The 20448-nt window shown below is 45.2% G+C and overlaps 2 protein-coding genes across 2 annotated transcripts; one reads left to right on the top strand and one right to left on the bottom strand.

Annotated features, from left to right (window-relative positions):
- The first annotated feature begins 2490 nt into the window (after window positions 1–2490).
- LOC311099150 (semaphorin-4E-like) lies at window positions 2491–11809 on the top strand. Its single transcript, XM_084139818.1, has 15 exons — window positions 2491–2748; window positions 4286–4646; window positions 4904–5049; window positions 5198–5257; window positions 5383–5481; window positions 5599–5698; window positions 6059–6169; window positions 6368–6519; window positions 6671–6846; window positions 6979–7135; window positions 7471–7693; window positions 7781–7896; window positions 8003–8166; window positions 8286–8338; window positions 8412–11809. The coding sequence occupies exons 2-15, from the start codon at window positions 4538–4540 to the stop codon at window positions 9086–9088; spliced, it is 2343 nt and encodes a 780-aa protein (XP_083995944.1). The 5' UTR covers window positions 2491–2748; window positions 4286–4537; the 3' UTR covers window positions 9089–11809.
- A 96-nt stretch (window positions 11810–11905) lies between these two features.
- Window positions 11906–20391, bottom strand: LOC311099148 (splicing factor Cactin-like). Its single transcript, XM_084139816.1, has 10 exons — window positions 20079–20391; window positions 17646–18309; window positions 17422–17517; window positions 17154–17299; window positions 16815–16977; window positions 14440–14554; window positions 13969–14161; window positions 13763–13882; window positions 13353–13654; window positions 11906–13223 (listed from the first exon to the last, which is right to left on the bottom strand). The coding sequence occupies exons 1-10, from the start codon at window positions 20366–20368 to the stop codon at window positions 12733–12735; spliced, it is 2580 nt and encodes an 859-aa protein (XP_083995942.1). The 5' UTR covers window positions 20369–20391; the 3' UTR covers window positions 11906–12732.
- Window positions 20392–20448: the final 57 nt, after the last annotated feature.

The raw sequence follows: 20448 nt of genomic DNA, 5'->3' as shown, positions 1-20448 counted from the left end.
GAGCCGGCCCTGCCAGAGACAGAAGGCAGAGCAGGGATAGCTGTTTAGGTTGTGGACAGAGAGAGAAACAGACGCAGAGCAGTACTCACACGACAGCGCCCACACCCCCACCCGCATTGCCCCTTCACCCCTATCTGTACCTCTCCTGGGGGAGATACCATCGAGAGTCACACACACGCATCAACACACACACACACAATAAATTTAAATAAATAAAAATAACTCTTATGTTTTTCCAGGTGTAGAGCGATGGAAACAGAGTAGAACGGCTGCCCCCTCTCATTGAAGCCGCAGAAGTTCATGGCTGACCGCAGTACTGCAGGCATTGCTAGCAGAAAACAAAACAAACTAAATGGCAATCTTTGTGGTCAATCTTCGTGTAAAAAATAAATAAATTCTAAGACAATCATGGTACCAATAATTACTTCTAATATACCAGATGTATGTCCTTGAACCGATTATATTCGCAGAAGAATTTATAAGGATAATTTAGTTGATACTGCCGGCCTGCAGCCCAGTCGGTCTTCAACTTGAGTTACTCAAGTTACTCAAGAGGGGCAGCAATGAGCTAACCTGCAACGTCTCTTCTTGGAGTAGCTCAAACTGGGCATGTTATGTCTCCATGAGAAGCTATCTTAAAGGAACATTTAATAAATGGGCGAGTACGGTGGAGGAGATATTCGTGGGCTATACTCAGCCCTGTCTCAGGGTAGTAAATTGGTGGCCTGTTGATATATCCCTTTAGTGTGGGGGGGGCTATGTTTTGGCAAAGTGGGTGGGGTTATATGCTGCCTGGTTTACCCTGTCTGGGGGTATCTTCGGACAGGGCCACAGTGTCCCCCGACCCCCCCTCTCTCAGCCTCCAGTATCTATGCTGCAATAGTCTAAATGCTGGGGGGCTAGGGTCAGTTTGTCTTACCTGGTGTCATGTGTGAATTTAAGTATGCTCCCACACTAGTCCTCCCATCCCCCCCCCCCCCCTTCTTCTGCGGAGGGAGTGACTCCGTCTGGACTCTGGACTGCATCTTAAACTGCGCTAGTTTTCGTAAGGGCCACAAGAACTTCATGGGAAAACACTTTATGCACTCAAGCATGAGATAAGCAAACTGTTAGCAGTACAGATACGACTGTTAGTTGCTTCAAGATGTAGTTAGGCTAAATGTTTTCGATCAATGATGGAGCATTCAATTATTTGATATTTTCTGTCGAACTGGATAGGTCCTTAAAACCCGCTGTCCCCACTGTACTGTCCACATTTGACTTGAGCACTACACTAAACTACACTAAAAATATAATTATTGTTGTAGGAACCGTCTTCATTAGCGTATGTAGTGTTATATTGTTCAAGGGGTGTGTGATATTTTAGTCATTTCTATGTCTGGCAGTCCTGTCGGTACTCGCCTGTTTTTTACAAGAGAGCGCGCTCATTTTATCTCACCTCGCTCACAGCCTGGTCTCATAGACTAGACTTAACATAGTTAACGAAATCCGAGACACGCAAATTAGTATGATATCTCACGTTTAGGATGGTTACACAAGACAGATGGTTACTTAAAGACAAAAATGAACGTAGGTTGGTCGGGGTGGATGGGTAAGCGTTTAACCCAAAGTTGCGAGTTCAAAACTTATCACAGACAACTTTAGCATTTTAGCTAATTAGCAACTTCAACTACTTACTACTTTTTTGCTACTTTGCAACTACTTAGTATTTTAGCTAACCCTTCCCCTAACTGTAACCGTTTTAGCTAACCCTTCCCCGTCCCCTAGCCCTAACTTTAACCCTTTAACCTAACTCCTAAACTTAACCCTAACCCCTAGCCTAGCTAACGTTAGCCAGCTAGCTAGAATTCATAACATATCATACGTTTTGCACAGTGGAAGCTGTTGAGCACGAATTACAATTTTGTATTATATGTTATGAATTAGCAAAATGTACAATATGGAACAAATTTGTAAAACATGCTATATGTTACGAATTTGAAAAACCAGTGGAGTCTGGTGGGAGGAGCCATAGGAGGACGAGCTCATTGTGATGTCTGGAATGGAATTAATGGAACGGTATCAAACACATCATACATATGGAACGGTATCAAACACATCATACACATGGAACGGTATCAAACACATCAAACATATGGAAACCACGTTTCACTCCATTCCATGTCTTCTATTCCAACCATTATAATGAGCCCGTCCTCCTATGGCTCCTCCCACCAGACTCCACTGGTTTTTCAAATTCGTAACATATAGCACGTTTTACAAATTTGTTCCATATTGTACATTTTGCTAATTCATAACATATAATACAACATTGTAATTCATAACATATTATACGAAATGGGTGATGGACATTCACAAATTAATACATACCATACGAAACGTAACATATTATACTAAATGTACTTCTCGGATTTACTTACAGAATAATACGAAATGCTCGGAGACCAGGTTGCTCAGTCAGAGAGAATAATCTGGCATGATAACGGAGCCATAGCAGCAGCGGTATCTATTCAGGTCCTTCACGGCGGGATCTGAGCGCCTTAACTTTCCCAACAATATAGCCGACAACAACAGTCCCTTTCAACGGGTCGGACAGAGACAGAAGGGGGAACAAGGACAGCCGTTTAGCCACTGCCTCTTTGTGGAAAGCGCTTGGCTGTGGGTTTGTGCTGTGTTTGAACTAAAGAGCAACCAGACCTGAGCGGTTTCTTGTTCACACTCGAGAAATAACAACATTCACTTTTAAAGGTAGGCTTACATCTCTGATTAATCTTTTTTTAAGGGTTATTTTTGATAAATGTTTTCAAAATGCATTGTGGGCCTAATGAATTTGAGCCGTGATATGTGTGAACTTTTTTTTTCTCACAAATTATAAACTACTGAGTGCATTTATGTCCACCAGACAGGTGAGTGATAGGGAACAGAAGTAGAGTGGTTGTTTCGTGTTTTGAGTTACTCTATAACTTATTCAGTTAACTTGTTTGCCAACTGCCAACAGTTGAGGTGTTAGGTATGACCATTTATAATTAGACTAAATGAAAGATATTACAGATGCAGAAACCAATTTCTACACAATAGCCCACAACGTTACACCATTCACTGCTGAAGTTTCTCAAAATATAAACAATTTTGGACAAAGAAATGCATTATACTACATGGGAAAGTCTTTTCTGCAGTTGCACCACTCACAGACATGCAAACAGACCTGTCTCTTACTAGTGATGTGTTTAGATATGAATGCCATTGGTGTAGCTGCAGCATGTGCAGATGTGTTAACTGATGGAGCCTCTTGCCTCAGGGGCAGATATGTGAAACATCTGTGACATGCGTTCTGTGACATGCTGTGGCTAATCGGCTACACAACCAGCACTCTGAGTAATGAAACACCTGGACACACCTACTGTAGTGGGGAAATCAGATCCTCAAAATGAGACAGAGTTGCAACATCTACTGAACAAGATTGTACAACCGCCAATGTTGCTGTGAGGGTAGACCAGGGTTAGTTGTATTTGTGTGTGTGTGTGTGTGTATGGACATGTTTAACTACACTTGTGGGGACCAGAAGTCCCCACAACAATAGTACACAAACAAACATTTTACCAACTGGGGACATTCTGCCGGTCCCTACAAGGAAAAAAGCTATTTCTAAGGGGTTTAGGGTTAGAATTAGAGTTAGGGGTAAAAAATTAGGTTAGGGTTAGGTTTAGAGGTTAGGGAAAATAGGATTTTGAATGGAATCAATTGTGTCCCCCCACAAGGTTAGTAAAACAAGACTGTGTTGTGTTTGTGTCCATGAACCGAACAATATCTGTGTTTTTCACATTTTGTACCGCTACTTCCCCTGTCCACACAGGATTTGGTATTCCTTGAGGATCTCTTTTTTTGTGGTTGTGTTAGGTCCAGGCGAGCTGAAGTCGACACTCCTGCACCCCACTGAAAGCCTTTCATGCCCTCACATTACCATCACTATAGCTGTGACAGAGTTACTGCTGCGCAGACCGTAGCTCACTCCACGCTCTTTAACCATACCTTTCTCTCGCTCTAGCGCTTCTCTCTTTTCTTCTCTCTCTCTCTCTCTCTCTCTCTCTCTCTCTCTCTCTCTCTCTCTCTCTCTCTCTCTCTCTCTCTCTCTCTCTCTCTCTCTCTCTCTCTCTCTCTCTCAGATGGGCCAAAGCAGTTAGCGGGCCAGTGCCTGTGCCTGTTCCCCATGCTATCCATCTTACCATAGACCCCCCCCCCCTCTCTCTCTCTCTCTTTCTCTCTCTCTCCCACCTCTCTCTCTCAGGCCCGTGCCATCCATCTTACCATGGACTCCCTGCTGACAGAGGCCTGTAGAGGGATCAGAAGCCTGTGCTGGAGACTGGCTCAATCACACAGCCATCTATCCTCTGAACACAGAGTAGGCCTAACACGTAGCCCGGGTCTATGAGTACCTCTTGCCTTCTCTCTACTGGAGCTGGATTTAACACAAACTGGACTGGATTTCCTTCTAAGAGCCGTTTGAGGAACTAAATTACATTTTGACAAGGAACAAGCCATGCATCCTCTAGTGGTCGTACGTTTATTTTGGCTCCTCCCTCTCGCTCTGACGCTGGATGCCCATTCGCCACTGGACTGCATTCCGCGTAAAACGGTACCCTATCATAGTAAGTACTGCTCTTGCATTTAAGTGCGTCAATCAGTATTTATTCACTGCTTCTGTCTATACTGTTTGTGTAACTCAGGTGAATATATCTACATATTATAGTGTCATTTGGATTAGGGGCAGGTATAATTTTATGTCGCTGTAATATGTGTCAAAAAGAGTTCTCATAACTATCATCCGGTGTAACTGCAGGTGTCTTTGTGAGTAACTATTGGTGTCACTCTGTATCATTCAATGTCACTCATTCTGCTGTACTAGGAGAGAATGGTCGTCTGTTCCGTGAGGAGGGGGTGTGGAACTACTCCACCATGCTGCTGAGAGAGGACCTGGGTCTGTTGCTGCTGGGAGCCAGAGAGAACATCTACGCCCTGGACATCAACGACATCTCCAACAGGAAATCCTCCGTAAGAACACTGAAGTATTCCAGTTTAATAGCGGGTTGCTTTGGCACTTATACTGACGGCTATGAAATGATGTCTTGGAAGACTCATGTCTCATGTTCAACAAGCTTTAGTGTTCATCTTCCAACTTTATCTTCCACCTCTTTTTCAGGTAAGTTGGAAAGTGACAGAGAAGCAGCAGAAGGAGTGCAGCTACAAAGGAAAAGATCAGGTAGGTCCAGACCAGTCAGTGAACTGATGCTTTCTCTGCACATTTCATTGTCCTTTCCTATTTCATTTGTATTTAAATATGTGCATTCTATACAAACAGCTAAATAACTAGATACTGTGTTACAGATAGAGTGCCAGAACTACATCAGGGTCCTGCATACGATGGAGGATGATAGGATGTATGTGTGTGGGACCAATGCCTTCAACCCAGAGTGTGACTACATGGTGAGTCAATGGAAACACAACACTCATTCTGATCAACTCCGGTCATAACCTGTAATAGTAGCTATAAAATCCACAACATAATTCACAAGTGTACCTCTCATCTGTCTGTCCTTGCAGTCGTACAAAGATGGAGAGTTGACCTTGGAAAAGAAGAAAGAGGATGGCAAAGGGAAGTGTCCCTTCGATCCATTCCAGAGATACTCTTCTATCATGATCGGTGAGTAACTACTCTGGAATTCTGTCAGGAATCTGGGAATATCAATCTCCTTTAAATCAGAAAAGGCTAGCATTAGTGATGCAGGTTTGATATCCCTGATTTGATGGCTTGTTTGAGTTGAACCCTCTTTACCCACAATGCTCTCAGGTGAGGACCTGTACTCAGGTCATGTCTAGATGGGATACAGCTTTTGTCAAATTGACATCAAAAGTGTTTTAGTTGTTTTAGCTAATCCTAACCCTTTTCCTAAACTTAACCTACTCCTCCTAACCTGCTGTGTTAATTCTTCTTACCTGCTGCGTAAGTTCTCCCAACCTGCTACGGAAAGTCAATTTTTGACAAAAGCTGTATCCCTTCTAGACAAAACCCTCTACTCAGCCACCTCAATGAACTTCCTGGGTTCTGAGCCTGTGGTGATGCGCAGCTCTCCCTCCTCAATACGCACTGAGTTCAAGAGCTCCTGGCTACACGGTGAGACAGTCTTCTTTCAACTCTCTTTACTTTGTTAATCAACAAGAGGATACGTCTTTATAGCCTGGTCCTCAATCTGTTTGTGCTGTCTTGCCAACTCTTATAATGGAAACATAACAGGAGTTGGCAAGACAGCACAAACAGATCTGAGAACAGGCTAGTCTTTAGGCTGATATCTTCTAAAATTTTCTTTCTCAGAGCCCAACTTCATCTCCATGGCCCAGATGCCAGAGAGTAAGAGCAGCTCAACAGGTGATGATGACAAGGTCTACCTGTTCTTCAGTGAGACCGCTGTGGAGTATGACTTCTACAGCAAACTGGTGGTGTCCCGCGTAGCACGTGTCTGCAAGGTGTGTGTGTTTGTGTGTATCCCACGGTGGCATTGAGAATTACTTCTCTCCTTAAGGTGTCTTTGGGTGCTTGTATTCGATAAAGATAGACAATAAGGGTATAATGGCTGCTTCATGTAAAGCTAAGTCTCACTCTGTCTCTGTGTCTCAGGGGGACCTTGGGGGCCAGAGGACCCTGCAGAAGAAGTGGACGTCGTTTCTAAAGGCCCGTGTGGACTGTCCTGTTCTGGAGTCCCAGCTACCCTACATCATACAGGACACCTACCGCTGGTGTGAGGAGGGGGACTGGAGAAGCTGTGTGTTCTACGCTGTATTCACATCACAGTCGTAAGGTCAACTCTGAACTGTGTGTATGAGTGGGTGTGTTTTTGCGTATGTGAGCACCACGACTGACTGAACTGTATGTTTTAGTTTGTGTGTGTGTGTGTCTCTCTAATGCTCAGTGTGGTTGTGTTCCAGGGACAGGGCGGACCTCTCTGCAGTGTGTGCGTACAGGGTGTTGGACATCGGCAGGGTGTTCTCCGAGGGGAAGTACAAGACCCCGGTAACCGTGGAAACGTCCTTTGTGAAGTGGGTGATGTACAGCGGTGATGTCCCCTCCCCCAGACCTGGAGCTGTGAGTCAGACTGACTCTGGTTATTTTCCTTTTGTCTCTGATTTTATTCTACTTCTCTCTGTATCCTTTCCTGTACCTTAACGTTTCTTTCATTCTGCTTTTTATTTGTAGTCTATCCCTACAGATTATCTGTAGATGTTCAACAGACTAACCAAACCATGAAATGTGTCCGTTTTCTGATAAGTTGTACGTTCTTCCAGACTTTAATAAACTCTCCCTTTCTCCTCTCTCCTTCTCTCTCTCCTCTGCTCTCCTCCTCCTCCTCTTCCTATTCTCCTCCTCCTCTCCCCCTAACCCTACCTCTCCTCTCCCTCCTATCCCACTCCCCTTCCCAGTGTATAAATGACGATGCTCGTAACCAGGGCATCACTCAAACTCTGGACCTGCCAGACCGGACCCTGCAGTTCATTAGAGACCGGCCCCTCATGGACCAGGCTGTTCTGCCCATGGGAGAGCGCCCCTTGCTGGTCAGGAGAGGCACTGCCTTCACACGCATCGTAGTACACAGAACACAGGCCCTGGATGGGAAGAAATACCATGTCATGTTCATAGGCACAGGTGTGTGTGTTTCATAACTCTGAACGGCTGTGTATAGCTTAGTTGCCCACATACAGTATCAGCACCGATGTGTGTTTTGTGTCTCAGAGGGTGGCAGTGTGTTGAAAGCGGTTAACTACGATAAGGAGATGTTCATCATCGAGGAAGTGCAGCTCTTCCAGCCCCGTGAGCCAATCAAAGTCCTCCGTTTCTCCAACACAACGGTAACGTAAAGCTCTATTTCCTGTCCGTCGGCAGATTAAATATGGCGGTGTAAAGGGTGTGTGTAACATGTTGTGTGTGTTTCTGTGTGTGTGTGTGTGTGTGTAGGGTCAGCTGTACGCAGGCTCTGAGTACGGTGCTGTTCAGATGCCGTTTAGTAGCTGTGGTCGTTCTGGCGCCTGTGTGGACTGTGTCCTGGCCAGAGACCCTTACTGTGTCTGGGACAGAACTACAGCCCAATGTATCACCCTGTCTACAGCTAACGCAGACAGGTAGGATGCTGCACAAACTAATTGCACTTTCCCCTTTGATTTTAACCCATATGGAAGAACAGAGATCTGATGTACTGTTGGTTAACTCTGTCCATGAACCCTTCCCGTTTCTGTCTCAGTGAACTGATCCAAAGTTTATGGGCTGGAGACTTCTCTCTCTGCCCCGCCTCAGGTGAGTGTGTGTCTCGAGGGTGTATTCTATATTTTCTGTGTGTGTGTTTTCTAACCAATACATTATCTTCCAGACCCTGTGAAGCCTGTTAATCAGACTGTGTGGCTAGGTGGCAACCTGAAGCTCCAGTGCCCCCCCACTTCCAACCTGGCAGAGACCCACTGGGAGCGAGACGCCCAGCCCCTGCCCTCCTCGCCCCGCCACCAGATCCTCCGAGACAGCCTCCTTATCCTCAACGCCTCTGCCTCTGACACTGGCCGTTACCGCTGTCTGGCCCTGGAGCGTTCCCACAGTGGGAAGTACACCACCACTGTGGCTGAGTACCAGCTTAGAGTAGGCCCAGAAGGGCTCCCACGCAGACCTGAAGCCCGGACCGAGGGACCTTCCCTGGCCGCGCTGCAGGTGTCAGTGGCCTTCCTGGTGATTCTCCTGGCTGTCCTGCTGGGGTGGAACCTGTACAAGGGACATCTGCCCCTGCCTGGGCCCTGTGGGAGAGTGAAGGGAGCAGGGAGAGGGCAGAACCAAGGAGCTCCAGAGGAGGGGGCTGCTCGCATTGCCGTGGCCCACCTAGAGGTCTCAGAGCCTGGGGAGGCGGAGAGCAAGGCCCTGGTGTCTGGAGAAGGAAACTGCACCAGTAATAACCACTACTCTACTGGGGAGGTGACGTTAGGAGGGGGTGAGGAGGGGGAGAGTGAAGCCAGAGTTACTTTCCCCTCATTGCAGTTCATTGATGATGAATCAGAGAAATGACCCTACCTCCAATGGTATTTCAGTATGCTTCATATTTTGACTGTATGCAGTCAGTATTCAATGGGACTAAACAGTATGCAACAGGTAAACTGTGACTAGATCGGACCAACACACCAGCAATGTTCTGTACAAAGTGGTTGGAAGAGAACTGTTGTGTTTGTGAAGCTATGGTCGCGTTCCTCTGCTCAGACATTGCATGCATCAACCAATGGTTGCGTGCCACATCATCGACTGTGTCATCGACTGACAGATTGCTATAACATGCTCCCGGTCAAAAGTTTTAGAACACCTACTCATTCAAGGGTTTTTCTTTATTTTTACTATTTTCTACATTGTAGAATAATAGTGAAGACATCAAAACTATGAAATAACACATATGGAATCATGTAGTAACCAAAAAAGTGTTAAACAAATAAAAATATATTTTATATTTGAGATTCTTCAAATAGCCACCCTTTGCCTTGATGACAGCTTTGCACACTCTTGACATTCTCTCAACCAGCTTCATGAGGTAGTCACCTGGAATGCATTTCAATTAACAGGTGGGCCTTCTTAAAAGTTAATTTGTGGAATTTCTTTCCTTCTTAATGCGTTTGAGCCAATCAGTTGTGTTGTGACAAGGTAGGGGTGGTATACAGAAGATAGCTCTATTTGTTAAAAGACCAAGTCCATTTTATGGCATGAATAGCTCAAATAAGCAAAGAGAAACGACAGTCCATCATTACTTTAAGACATGAAGGTCAGTCAATGCGGAACATTTCAAGAACTTCGAAAGTTTCTTCAAGTGCAGTCGCAAAAACCATTATGATCAAACTGGCTCTCATGAGGACCGCCACAGGAATGGAAGACCCAGAGTTACCTCTGCTGCAGAGGATAAGTTCGTTAGAGTTACCAGCCTCAGAAATTGCAGCCCAAATAAATGCTTCACAGAGTTCAAGTAACAGACACATCTCAACATCAACTGTTCAGAGGAGACCGTGGGAATCAGGCCTTCATAGTCGAATTGCTGCAAAGAAACTACTACTAAAGGACACCAATAAGAAGAAGAGACTTGCTTGGGCCAAAAAACACAATTATTGGACATTAGACTGGTGGAAATTTGTCTGGTCTGGAGTCCTTTGTGAGACGCAGTGTGGGTGAACGGATGATCTCCGCATGTGTATTTCCGACCGTAAAGCATGGAGGAGGTGTTATGGTGCTTTGCTGGTGACACTGTCTGTGATTTATTTAGAATTCAAGGCACACTTAACCAGCATGGCTACCACAGCATTCTGCAGCGGCTTAGTGGGACTATCATTTGTTTTTCAAAAGGACAATGACCCAACACACCTCCAGGCTGTGTAAGGGCTATTTGACCAAGAAGGAGAGTGATGGAGTGCTGCATCAGATGATCTGGCCTTCACAATCCCCCGACCTCAACGAAATTGAGATGGTTTGGGATGAGTCGGACCGCAGAGTGAAGGAAAAGCAGCCAACAAGTGCTCAGCATACGTGGGAACTCCTTCAAGACTGTTGGACAAGCATTCCAGGTGAAGCTGGTAGAGAGAATGCCATTAGTGTACACAGCTGTCATCAAGGCAAAGGATGCCTATTTGAAGAATCTCAAATATAAAATATATTTGGATTAGTTTAAAACCTTTTTGTTTACTACATGATTCCATGTGTGTTATTTAATACTTTTGATGTCTTCACTATTATTCTACAATGTAGAAAATAGTAAAAATAAAGAAAAACCCTTGAATGAGTAGGTGTTATAAAACTTTTGACCGGTAGTGTATGTGGTTAGCTGATACATAAAATATCTATCTCCTGGGCAGAGGAACACGCCTTATGATTCTGTTACCAGCCAATCAGACCCAGCTTTTCCTGCCCTTGTGCTGGATTGGAACAGAAGAACTGTGGAGGAGGGGACTGGTTATCAAACCTTTTTTGATTTATGAGCACCTAAAGCCTCAGAAACTTTTATGTGACCCACTCAAGTGAACAACCAATCATCTTGCCGGGATCCAGCACCCACTAATAGGTCCAGACCCACATTTTGGGAAAGTAGAGCACCAACCTCTAACAAGCACTTAGAGATAGAACTACAAGGATAGGTAGGAATTATCCAAATTAAATCAATAGGATTGATATAAGACTGAATGCAAGACCTTATTTTTCTTAGTGAATCATCCACTTTATTACTGAATGGTTTTTAGGTGGTCCCCCTCCCTCTCGTACCATTTCTAACCCATCTAAGCAAGTGCCTTCTCACGATCCTGTTAACTGTATCTGTATCAGTGGTCTACTTTATTAAAACTCTTTCTACCTGAACTGTTTTTGGTGTCTCCAATGTGTGCATATAGAATAGCCAATAGGCTTGACTGGTTTCCATCTGGGGCAGGAGTTGAATTGCTAATAATGTGCTAACATTGGCGGTTAATTCGTCTTAAATCTGTGGATAGGTCAACATTACACTTACGGCTGGATTCAATCTGTAGCGCCGAAGTTCTGCACTATAGCGGCGATATTTCCGATTGAGCCGACATGCAGGGTTTACCATGAATGCAGTCTCCGCGAACGCGGGTACATTTACATTTCAATCGAGCTAAAGCGCCCAGCTTCGGCATTACGGATTGAATTCAGCCCTTAGCCAATGGTAAAAGTGATAGTTTACGCTCTCTGATTTGTTGACATCCTGACTGATTATGAGCAGTGGTGGAAAAAGTACCCAATTGTCATACTTGAGTGAAAGTAAAGATACCTTAATAGAAAATGACTCAAGTAAAAGTGAAAGTCACCCAGTAAAATACTACTTGAGTAAAAGTCTAAAAGTAGTTGGTTTTAAATATACTTTATCAAAAGTAAATGTAATCGCTAAAATGTATCAAAAGTAAAAGTATAAATCATTTCAAATTCCTTATATTAAGCAAACCAGACAGCACCATTTTCTTGTTTTTTTTAAATTTACAGATAGCCAGGGGCACACTCCAACATTTAGACAATTTACAAACGAAGCATGAGTCCGCCAGATCAGAGGCAGTAGGGATGACCAGGGATGTTCTGTTGATAAGTGCGTGAATTGGACCGTTTTCCTGTGCTGCTAAGCATTCAAAATGTAACGAGTACTTTTGGGTGTCAGGGAAAATATATGAGGTAAAAAGTACAATATTTTCTTTAGGAATGTAGTGAAGTAAAAGTACAAGTTATTAAAAATATAAATAGTAAAGTAAGGTACAGATACCCCCCAAAAACGACTTAAGTAGTACTTTAAAGTATTTTTACTTAAGTACTTTACACCACTGATTATGAGGCATACTTAATGCCACTCTTAGAGGAAAATGTAAGTTAAGATGTTTCTTTAATTGAATATGTTTTATTAGACAGTTTTGCCTCTCAGCTCTGATTGCATCAAATGGAAGCCAGCTAGGAAAATAATATTTAATATGTAATTTCGGAGACAGTATCTGATCAAACTAAAATGGAAACCATTCTTTGTGACAACAGAATGGGCGGCCAGTGATAAAAGAGAGAGGTTACCACTAAGATAACCAATAAAAACCCAATAGATCCAAAGTACATTAACATTCCATATCTATGGTTAAAACCTGGCAGTCTGAGGTTCCCAGTCTGGGTTGGGGTCTAGGCCCAGGGCTGGTGTTGTTCTATCTCCTGTAGCGGTACCTCTTGAAGTGGAACCACAGCTGGAAGATCCCGTTGGCGAACTGACAGCGGAACCCGTGGCGGTGAGAGTACTCCCACTCGCGGTTCACTATCTTAAAGGCAATGTCCTCGTACGGCGGGCCCGCGTGGAACCGCAGAACCCCAAAGTCCTTATTGTCGGGACTGGGTTCTAGGAAGTACTGCGGCGTGGAACGTTTGTTGATCAGATCCGGGTAGAAGATGTTGAACTTGTAGCCCTGGACGATCTTAGGCGGAGGGTTGTCGAAGTCGTAATGGGTCTGGTTATATTTGTTCCACTCAAAGCCTGTGTGGACCCTGTTGAAGAAGCGCGGTTTCCGGGGACGGTATTTGTCGGCCCACAGGTACATCTTGCCTGTGAGGGGAAGCTCCACGCTAAACTGAGCCTCGTCCCCGCCCATGCCCTGTTTGGCGCGACGCACAAACTCATCCTCCGCATTCTCATTGGCATCACCTGGAGAACAAGAGGAAAGCGGAGAGAGAAAGAGAGATTCATTAATATGACGATGGGTAGAGATGGGGCTTGGAAGAACGTCTGAGTGTTTTTGTGTATGTATGGGTGTGTTGATGCAAAGCCTCTTACCTGTGACGGCGAGCTGTCTGCGTGAGAGGTGTAGTTTTTGTGTGTCTTCGTCAGGTGTGATGGTGTGTGTGTCCAGCGGTAGCTCCGAGGGAAGCAGCAGGGTGGGACTGTAGCGGCCAGAGTCATACTCTGCCTGGCTCTGCTGGATCAAATCCTCCTCAGTCAGAACGGCCTCTACCACCTCACCCTTCTCCCCGTCTCCCTCTGTGGATGGGCCTGCCACTTGGTCATCCTTCTCCTCTGTATCCCTCTTCTGATTGGTGGAAGGGAAGGAAGAGGAGGGGCCTTCCTCTCTCTCGGTCCTGTGGAGGAGAAACAGAGGAGTCAAAGGTCAAACCTTGTGTACATGAACGTGTGTGTGAAGAAAGAGGTTGATGGTGAAACCTGTGTGTGTGCGCGCATGTCCTCACACAGCCTCCTCCTCAGGCTCCTCTTTGATGATGGGGAAGAGAGGCTCACTCTCCACTCCCTGCTCTTGTTTCAGCTTGAACAGCTTCTGACGCAACACGTCCTGGTGCCTCTCTCTCAACCTACAACACAGATAGGGATGGTCAACACACACACAGGTGCCGGAGACAGATAGGGTAAGCATGCATACACACACACCGGCCCTCACCGTGCTCGGCCCATGTAGACCCTGATTTGCTGCATCAGACTCTCCCAGTAGCCTGTGTCCAGGTTGGATCCCCCAGCTCGGATCTTATTCTCCATGTTGAGGTTCAGCGCCTGGAGCTGGCTGTACGTCTTTCCCTTGAACACTATCTGAACATCGGTGCTCACTGACGTGTTAATGCCATCACGACGGTCACCTGGGGAAGAGAGAGACAGTCAACTACACAGAAAACATCAATAGACTAGGGCTGCACAAGAAATTGCACCCTATTCCCTATATAGTACACTACTTTTGACCAGGGTGTAATTTTGGACACATCCTAGGAGAGAGACACAAGGGGAGAAATGCCTAGGTGTAGGCACAGAGTATAGAGGTTGATGGTGGACAGCCAAGACAGAATATGGGCCAATGAGCGAGAGCGATACTGAGATGTTACTGTATTTTGGCCTATCGGAGATGGTGGTGCTGCTGTACCTGGGCCTTTTCCAGATGCCTCCAGTTTCCGGAGCTTGCTGATCTCGTCCTCTGTGATGGTGGTCATATCTCTCCAGAAGTCCACATTCTTCCCCTGCTCCAGCTCCATGTACACCTACAGGGAAAAAGCACACACAGACATGTCACAGTCTCACTCTTCCGCTACAAACCACCATTTCTAAAAACAGCACATTGAACAAGGCATCACACAAACACACACACCAGGGTTTCAGTTAGGAAAATTTGGCGCCTGACAGCATGACTGGCAAGATTTTAATTTACCGGACATGCTAATGCTTTGGGTGCGTAACGCATTAGGGCGTCCACCCACGGTGCTGAAAATCACATTTAGGTAATTGTAACTCATCTTAAAATAACAGAAATTAGCCTGTAAAGTTGTAATAAAATAGAACAATGTTCTTATACCAACATGACAGGTTTTATTTAAAAGCAAAACATTGCCTGTTGCGTCTTTATCCCTGCTGGAAATCATAAATGAATATAATAATTTTAAAAAATGTTAGCCTAGAAGAACAAGTCGCCTTCAAAGTAATAAAACAACTTTAAAATATAATATTTGTATAATATAATTTGCGAACGACCTGTCCTATAGGCTGTTTGTATGAACATTTTAATTAATAAATAACAAAACTCAGCTGTTTTCAAATACAATCTAGGCCTCTCTAATTTAACAGCCTAGGCATGAACATTTTAAATAGGCCTAGTAAATAACAAAACTGGGGAGAGGTGGTGGAGGAACACCAGGGCCGGTCTGCCCCATTTCCGCTGCCATTCAGCACCACAGCAGTGGAAAGAGGCCACTAGGCGGCCAGAAAATGAAGAAATTATCAAACTGATGTTGGACAATCAAATTCAATATGTAAATGAACTAAATTCGTTAAGGCTGGTTCATTGAGAGAAATCTTATTTTACAATGCTGCTGTGAAGCGAGGCCCACGCCATGCATTTATGAAAGCACTTGTTTCCAAAGCTCAATTTATATCTCACTCTTTTTACAGTTCTACTGGATGATGTTAATAAATGGTATGTTTGTTGTAATTTGAACTATCGTGGGGTCGTAACTCGTGTCATGTGTGATTATACGAGGCTTATTGAGAACTCTGTTTCTTACTATAGGCAGTTGGCTGCCTAGTGATTGTAACTCTCTGATGTGAATAGTTGGCAACGATGTTTAGTTTCCAAGTGCTACGGAATAAGCTCAACTGAAATGCACCAATTGTTCATGATACACATAATTACTCTACTCTAGTCTATCAATCCATTCCAAATCTTTATACTATACATGACACAGAGGCAGCATATGTTGATCTTGCCTAGGGCGGCAGCAGAAGTGCTAGGACAGGGCCTGACGAACACAATAATTAGCCTCTAATTTTCTTGCGTTTGCGGACGACCGTGGCCTGCTCAAAGTGAGCCGCTGCTGTTGGGAAGTAAAAACTGTCCAACTCCTTGGAGCAGCTTGATGCACATCAACCTCATTACTTTGTCCTCAAGAAGGCGCGATCTTGAGCCCATCTTTACTCTGTTTTTGGAGAAAGAATCCCCTCTCAGCGGGCACAATGGAATCGGGGATAATCAACACTATCTTCGTAAAGTTTGCCCAGTCGGGGACACTTACCTGAAGTCCTTTATGAGGACCTCGTGTCTTTAACGTGAGTCAAAATAGACACACCCTACACTAATGTCCCAGCAGCTTGATGATTTATTATAGAAACACACCCTACACTGTCCCAGCAGCTTGATGATTTATTATAGAAACACACCCTACACTAATGTCCCAGCAGCTTGATGATTTATTATAGAAACACACCCTACACTAATGTCCCAGCAGCTTGATGATTTATTATAGAAACACACCCTACACTGTCCCAGCAGCTTGATGATTTATTATAGAAACACACCCTACACTGTCCCAGCAGCTTGATGATTTATTATAGAAACACACCCTACACTAATGTCCCAGCAGCTTGATGATTTATTATAGAAACACACCCTACACTGTCCCAGCAGCTTGATGATTTATTATAGAAACACACCCTACACTGTCCCAGCAGCTTGATGATTTATTATAGAAACACACCCTACACTGTCCCAGCAGCTTGATGATTTATTATAGAAACACACCCTACACTAATGTCCCAGCAGCTTGATGATTTATTATCCTATGAAGTATATTTGCCTTTGAAGTTGGAGCACACTGACTGGTATTGCCATCAATGAATAAAAAGCATTATTTTGCAATGGATTATTAAATATTTGGACAATTAGGCCGGTAACAATTGTATTTATCTGCTTTTCTTATTTTGCCAAAAGCCGGCATTTACCGGCTAACGGAAACCCTGACATACACACACCTTGATGTCTTCGAGCAGGTCGTCCATGTCAGTGACAGTGAGTCCATTGAGGAAGGTGTAAGGTTCGTGCATCTCCACAGCCAGGTCATCATCTTCAGCACTGATGTACTTAGCCAACAGGTCTATGGGCTTAGCACGGCCGTCACGGATACGGATCTTAGACCTAAACACACAAACATCTATTAGTTAGAGGTCTGCACACAAATCCACATCAGCAAACACCGGAGCAGTGAGATGTTGTTCATGTACCAGGCTGTTTTTAAGTGAGTATATGGAACTATGTGAGGTTGTTGAGGGTTAGGGTTACAGGGGGACAGTAATGAAGGGGTCACCACTCACCGTAGCTTGGCCTGGTGCAGGTGGAAGTTATCCTCTTGCTCTGCCCAGGTTTTGAAATGCTCTGCCTCCTTCTCTCTCTGCAGCATCTCTAGCTCTGTCTCTCTCATGGCCTTCTCTCTCTCCCTCTCCAGTCGCAGCTGCTTCACCTACACACAGACAGACACACTTATACAAACACAGTTCCTGCTCTTGCATTGCATTCTCCATAAGCACATACATTCCTGAGTCTACCAAACACACACACAGCTCGTGTTGCATAGAAGCATACCTTCTGCAGTTCTCTTCGATTCTCCTCCTGGATGCGTTTGTTTCTGTCCTTCAGGTCCTTCTCACCCAGATGGCCAATGCCCTTCCGGTCTAGAGCCTGATCACAACAACACACAGATTATTCAGAGCCTGGTCAGATGTAACCACTACACTTCTAAAAGCAGGGGGTTGGTTGTCCCACATACACCCATTTCTCAAGTGCCCACTCTCCTCTCCCTCTCTTACCTTCTGCCATTTGAAGGTGCCCAGCAGGTTGTTGTCTCCAAAGGGGTTGTCTGCATTGGTATAGCCCATGTACTCCTCACTCCAGCCCATCTTCTCCCTCTTCTTCCTCTCCTTGGCCTCCTTCTTGGCCAGTCGTCTGGCCCTCTTCTCCTCTGGGGTCTCCAGGGCCTTCAGCATCTCTCTCTGGTTCTTTTTCTCATCTCTGACCGAGGGTCCGGCCTCTCCAGACCCCGGGCTGCCTCCACGGGCCCCGCCCTCCGACCCAGAGCTCTTAGACGAGTCAGAGGAGCCAGAGCGACGTCTTTTCCTCTCTTTGTCCCTCCCTCTGCTTCCCTCTCCCCTCCCGCAGTTTTCACTCCTCCGGATGCTTCTCTCTCTGTCTCGACTTCTCTCCTCACCTCGGCTTGGGTCTCTGTCTCTGCTTTTCATCCTCTCCCTGTCCCTTGTTCTCTCCCTGATCTGTCGTTCCCTCACTCTGCTGGGGCTTCTGCTCCCTCTGTCTGCACTCCTCCGCCATCTCCTCTCCCGGTCAATGCTCCCCCCATCCCTCGCTCTCTTCCGGTCTGCACTGGACCCTAAATGTGACTGGCTCCTCTTCTCCCTTCTGTCTTCTCCTCTGCTGCTCTCTCTTTCCTTCCTCTCCTTTGGATCCTCTGAATCAGAGCTGATGGGATAGAAAAAAGTTTAGTTGCAGATATGTGATTCTTGTTTTTTATTTTATTGTACTTGTGTTTGACATTTTGCTGGACTGTTAGGAGCTAGAAAACAAGTATTTCGCTGAACGTGCTATAACATTTGCTAAACTGTGTACGCGAGCAATAAACTTTGATTTGATGTGGCCAATTTTTGAAAACTACATAACCGAAAGTATGTGGACACCTGTTCGTCTAACATCTCATTCCAAAATCATGGGCATTAATATGGAGTTGGTCCCCCCACTCTTCTGGGAAGGCTTTCCACTAGATGTTGGAACATTGCTGCGGGGACTTGCTTCCATTCAGCCACAAGATCATTAGTGAGGTCGGGCACTGATGTTGGGCGATTAGGCCTGGCTCGCAGTCGGTGTTCCAATTCATCCCAAAGGTGTTCGATGGGGTTGAAGTCATGGCTCGACAAACCATTTCTGTATGGACCTCGCTTTGTGCACGGGGGTATTGTCATGCTGAAACAGGAAAGGGCCTTCCCCAAACTGTTGCCACAAAGTTGGAAGCACAAAATCGTCTACAATGTCATTGCATGCTGTAGCGTTAAGATTTCCCTTCACTGGAACTAAGGGGCCTAGCCTGAACCATGAAAAACAGCCCAGATCATTATTCCTCCTCCACCAAACTTTACAGTTGGCACTACGTATTCAGGCATCCGCCAAACCCAGATTCGTCCGTCGAACTGCCAGATGGTGAGCGTGATTAATCACTCCAGAGAATGCGTTTCCACTGCTCCAGAGTCCAATGGCATTGAGCTTTACACCACTCCTTAAGCTTGTGTGCGGCTGCTCGGCCATGGAAACCCATTTCATGAAGCTCCCAACGAAGAGTTATTGTGCTGATGTTGCTTCCAGAGGCAGTTTGGAACTCGGTAGTGAGTGTTACAACCGAGGACAGACGATTTTTACGGGCTATGCGCTTAAAGCAGTCCCGTTCTGTGTGTTTGTGTGACCTACCACTTCGCGGCTGAGCCATTGTTACTCCTATACGTTTCCACTTCACAATAACAGCACTTACAGTTGACTGTGGCAGCTCTAGCAGAGCAGAAATTTGACTAACTGACTTGTTGGAAAGGTGGCATCCTATGACGGTACCACATTTAAAGTAACTGAGGTCTGCAGTAAGGCCATTCTACTGCCATTGTTTGTCTGTGGAGATTGCATGGCTTTGTGCTCGATTTTATACACCTGTCAGCAACGGGTGTGGCTGAAATAGCCGAATCCACTCATTTGAAGGGGTGTCCACATACTCTGAAGCCCACCAGGAAAGAGACCACTTTGTTATCTTAAAATTGTCCTTTTTTTTCTCATTCTTAAATATCCTGAGAGTTAAAGTTAAATTAAGACAAATTAGAATAAATGCAACATCCAATATTGCTGATACACACACGCAAACACATCTCTGCTTGGAGATTCATGATAGCACCCTCCACCAACACACACAAAATAAGTAAAAACAAAAGTAGCAGCCATTTTCTTTCCCAATTCCCGAGGCTTTCTGACTGATACTGCCACAACATATTTTCAACAGAGATACACAATCTTCCTACAGAAAGTGTTTGTCTATGGAGATTGTATGGCGGTGTGTTCGATTTTATACGCCTGTCAGCAACAAGTGTGGCTGAAATAGCCGAATCCACTCATTTGAAGAAGTGTCCACATATTTTTGGCCATGTGGTGTACATACACTGCACATATTTATTTAATATAGCTTAACCTGTCATGTTTACCTGGATCGGTCTTTTGATTTGCCCTTCAGTTTACGTCTCCTGTCGCTGTCTGAGTCGCTTCTCGACCCGGGGTGGTCTCTGCTAGGGGGGCAATGTCGCCTCGCAGATCCACCACTGATGTCCGAGCTTCCGCTCTCAGAACGCGCAATTCTCCGGGGATTTTTGTTCCGACACAATGACCGACTCCGGCCTCTCTTCTCTTCGGGTGATCGTGATTTACTTATTTTGGACCTGTTTCGGTTCCGACTACGAGAGCCAGAACGGGACCGACGATACTTTTTCGGACCCATGGCAAATTGGTTCCCAAATCGTTGTGGTCCGTTCTCCGTCGCGTAAATCGGAGCTGTATAATTTTTTTTGTTCGCAGCAC

This window comes from Coregonus lavaretus, assembly GCF_964263955.1.
Source record: "Coregonus lavaretus genome assembly, chromosome: 23".
Classification (NCBI taxonomy): domain Eukaryota; kingdom Metazoa; phylum Chordata; class Actinopteri; order Salmoniformes; family Salmonidae; genus Coregonus; species Coregonus lavaretus.
The sequence above is the reverse complement of the archived record's forward strand: the minus strand, read 5'-3'. Positions and strand labels throughout refer to the sequence as shown.

Excerpts from the sequence above, each read along its gene's own strand:
- LOC311099148 (XM_084139816.1), bottom strand. The coding sequence starts at position 20,368 with ATGGGTCCGAAAAAGTATCGTCGGTCCCGTTCTGGCTCTCGTAGTCGG. Across the intron at positions 13,883-13,968 it reads GTCTACATGGGCCGAGCACG|GTTGAGAGAGAGGCACCAGG; the intron begins GTGAGGGCCGGT and ends TCTGTGTTGTAG. Across the intron at positions 13,224-13,352 it reads CAGACAGCTCGCCGTCACAG|GTGATGCCAATGAGAATGCG; the intron begins GTAAGAGGCTTT and ends CTTGTTCTCCAG.
- LOC311099150 (XM_084139818.1), top strand. The coding sequence starts at position 4,538 with ATGCATCCTCTAGTGGTCGTACGTTTATTTTGGCTCCTCCCTCTCGCT. Across the intron at positions 6,847-6,978 it reads GCTGTATTCACATCACAGTC|GGACAGGGCGGACCTCTCTG; the intron begins GTAAGGTCAACT and ends GTTGTGTTCCAG. Across the intron at positions 7,136-7,470 it reads CCTCCCCCAGACCTGGAGCT|TGTATAAATGACGATGCTCG; the intron begins GTGAGTCAGACT and ends TCCCCTTCCCAG.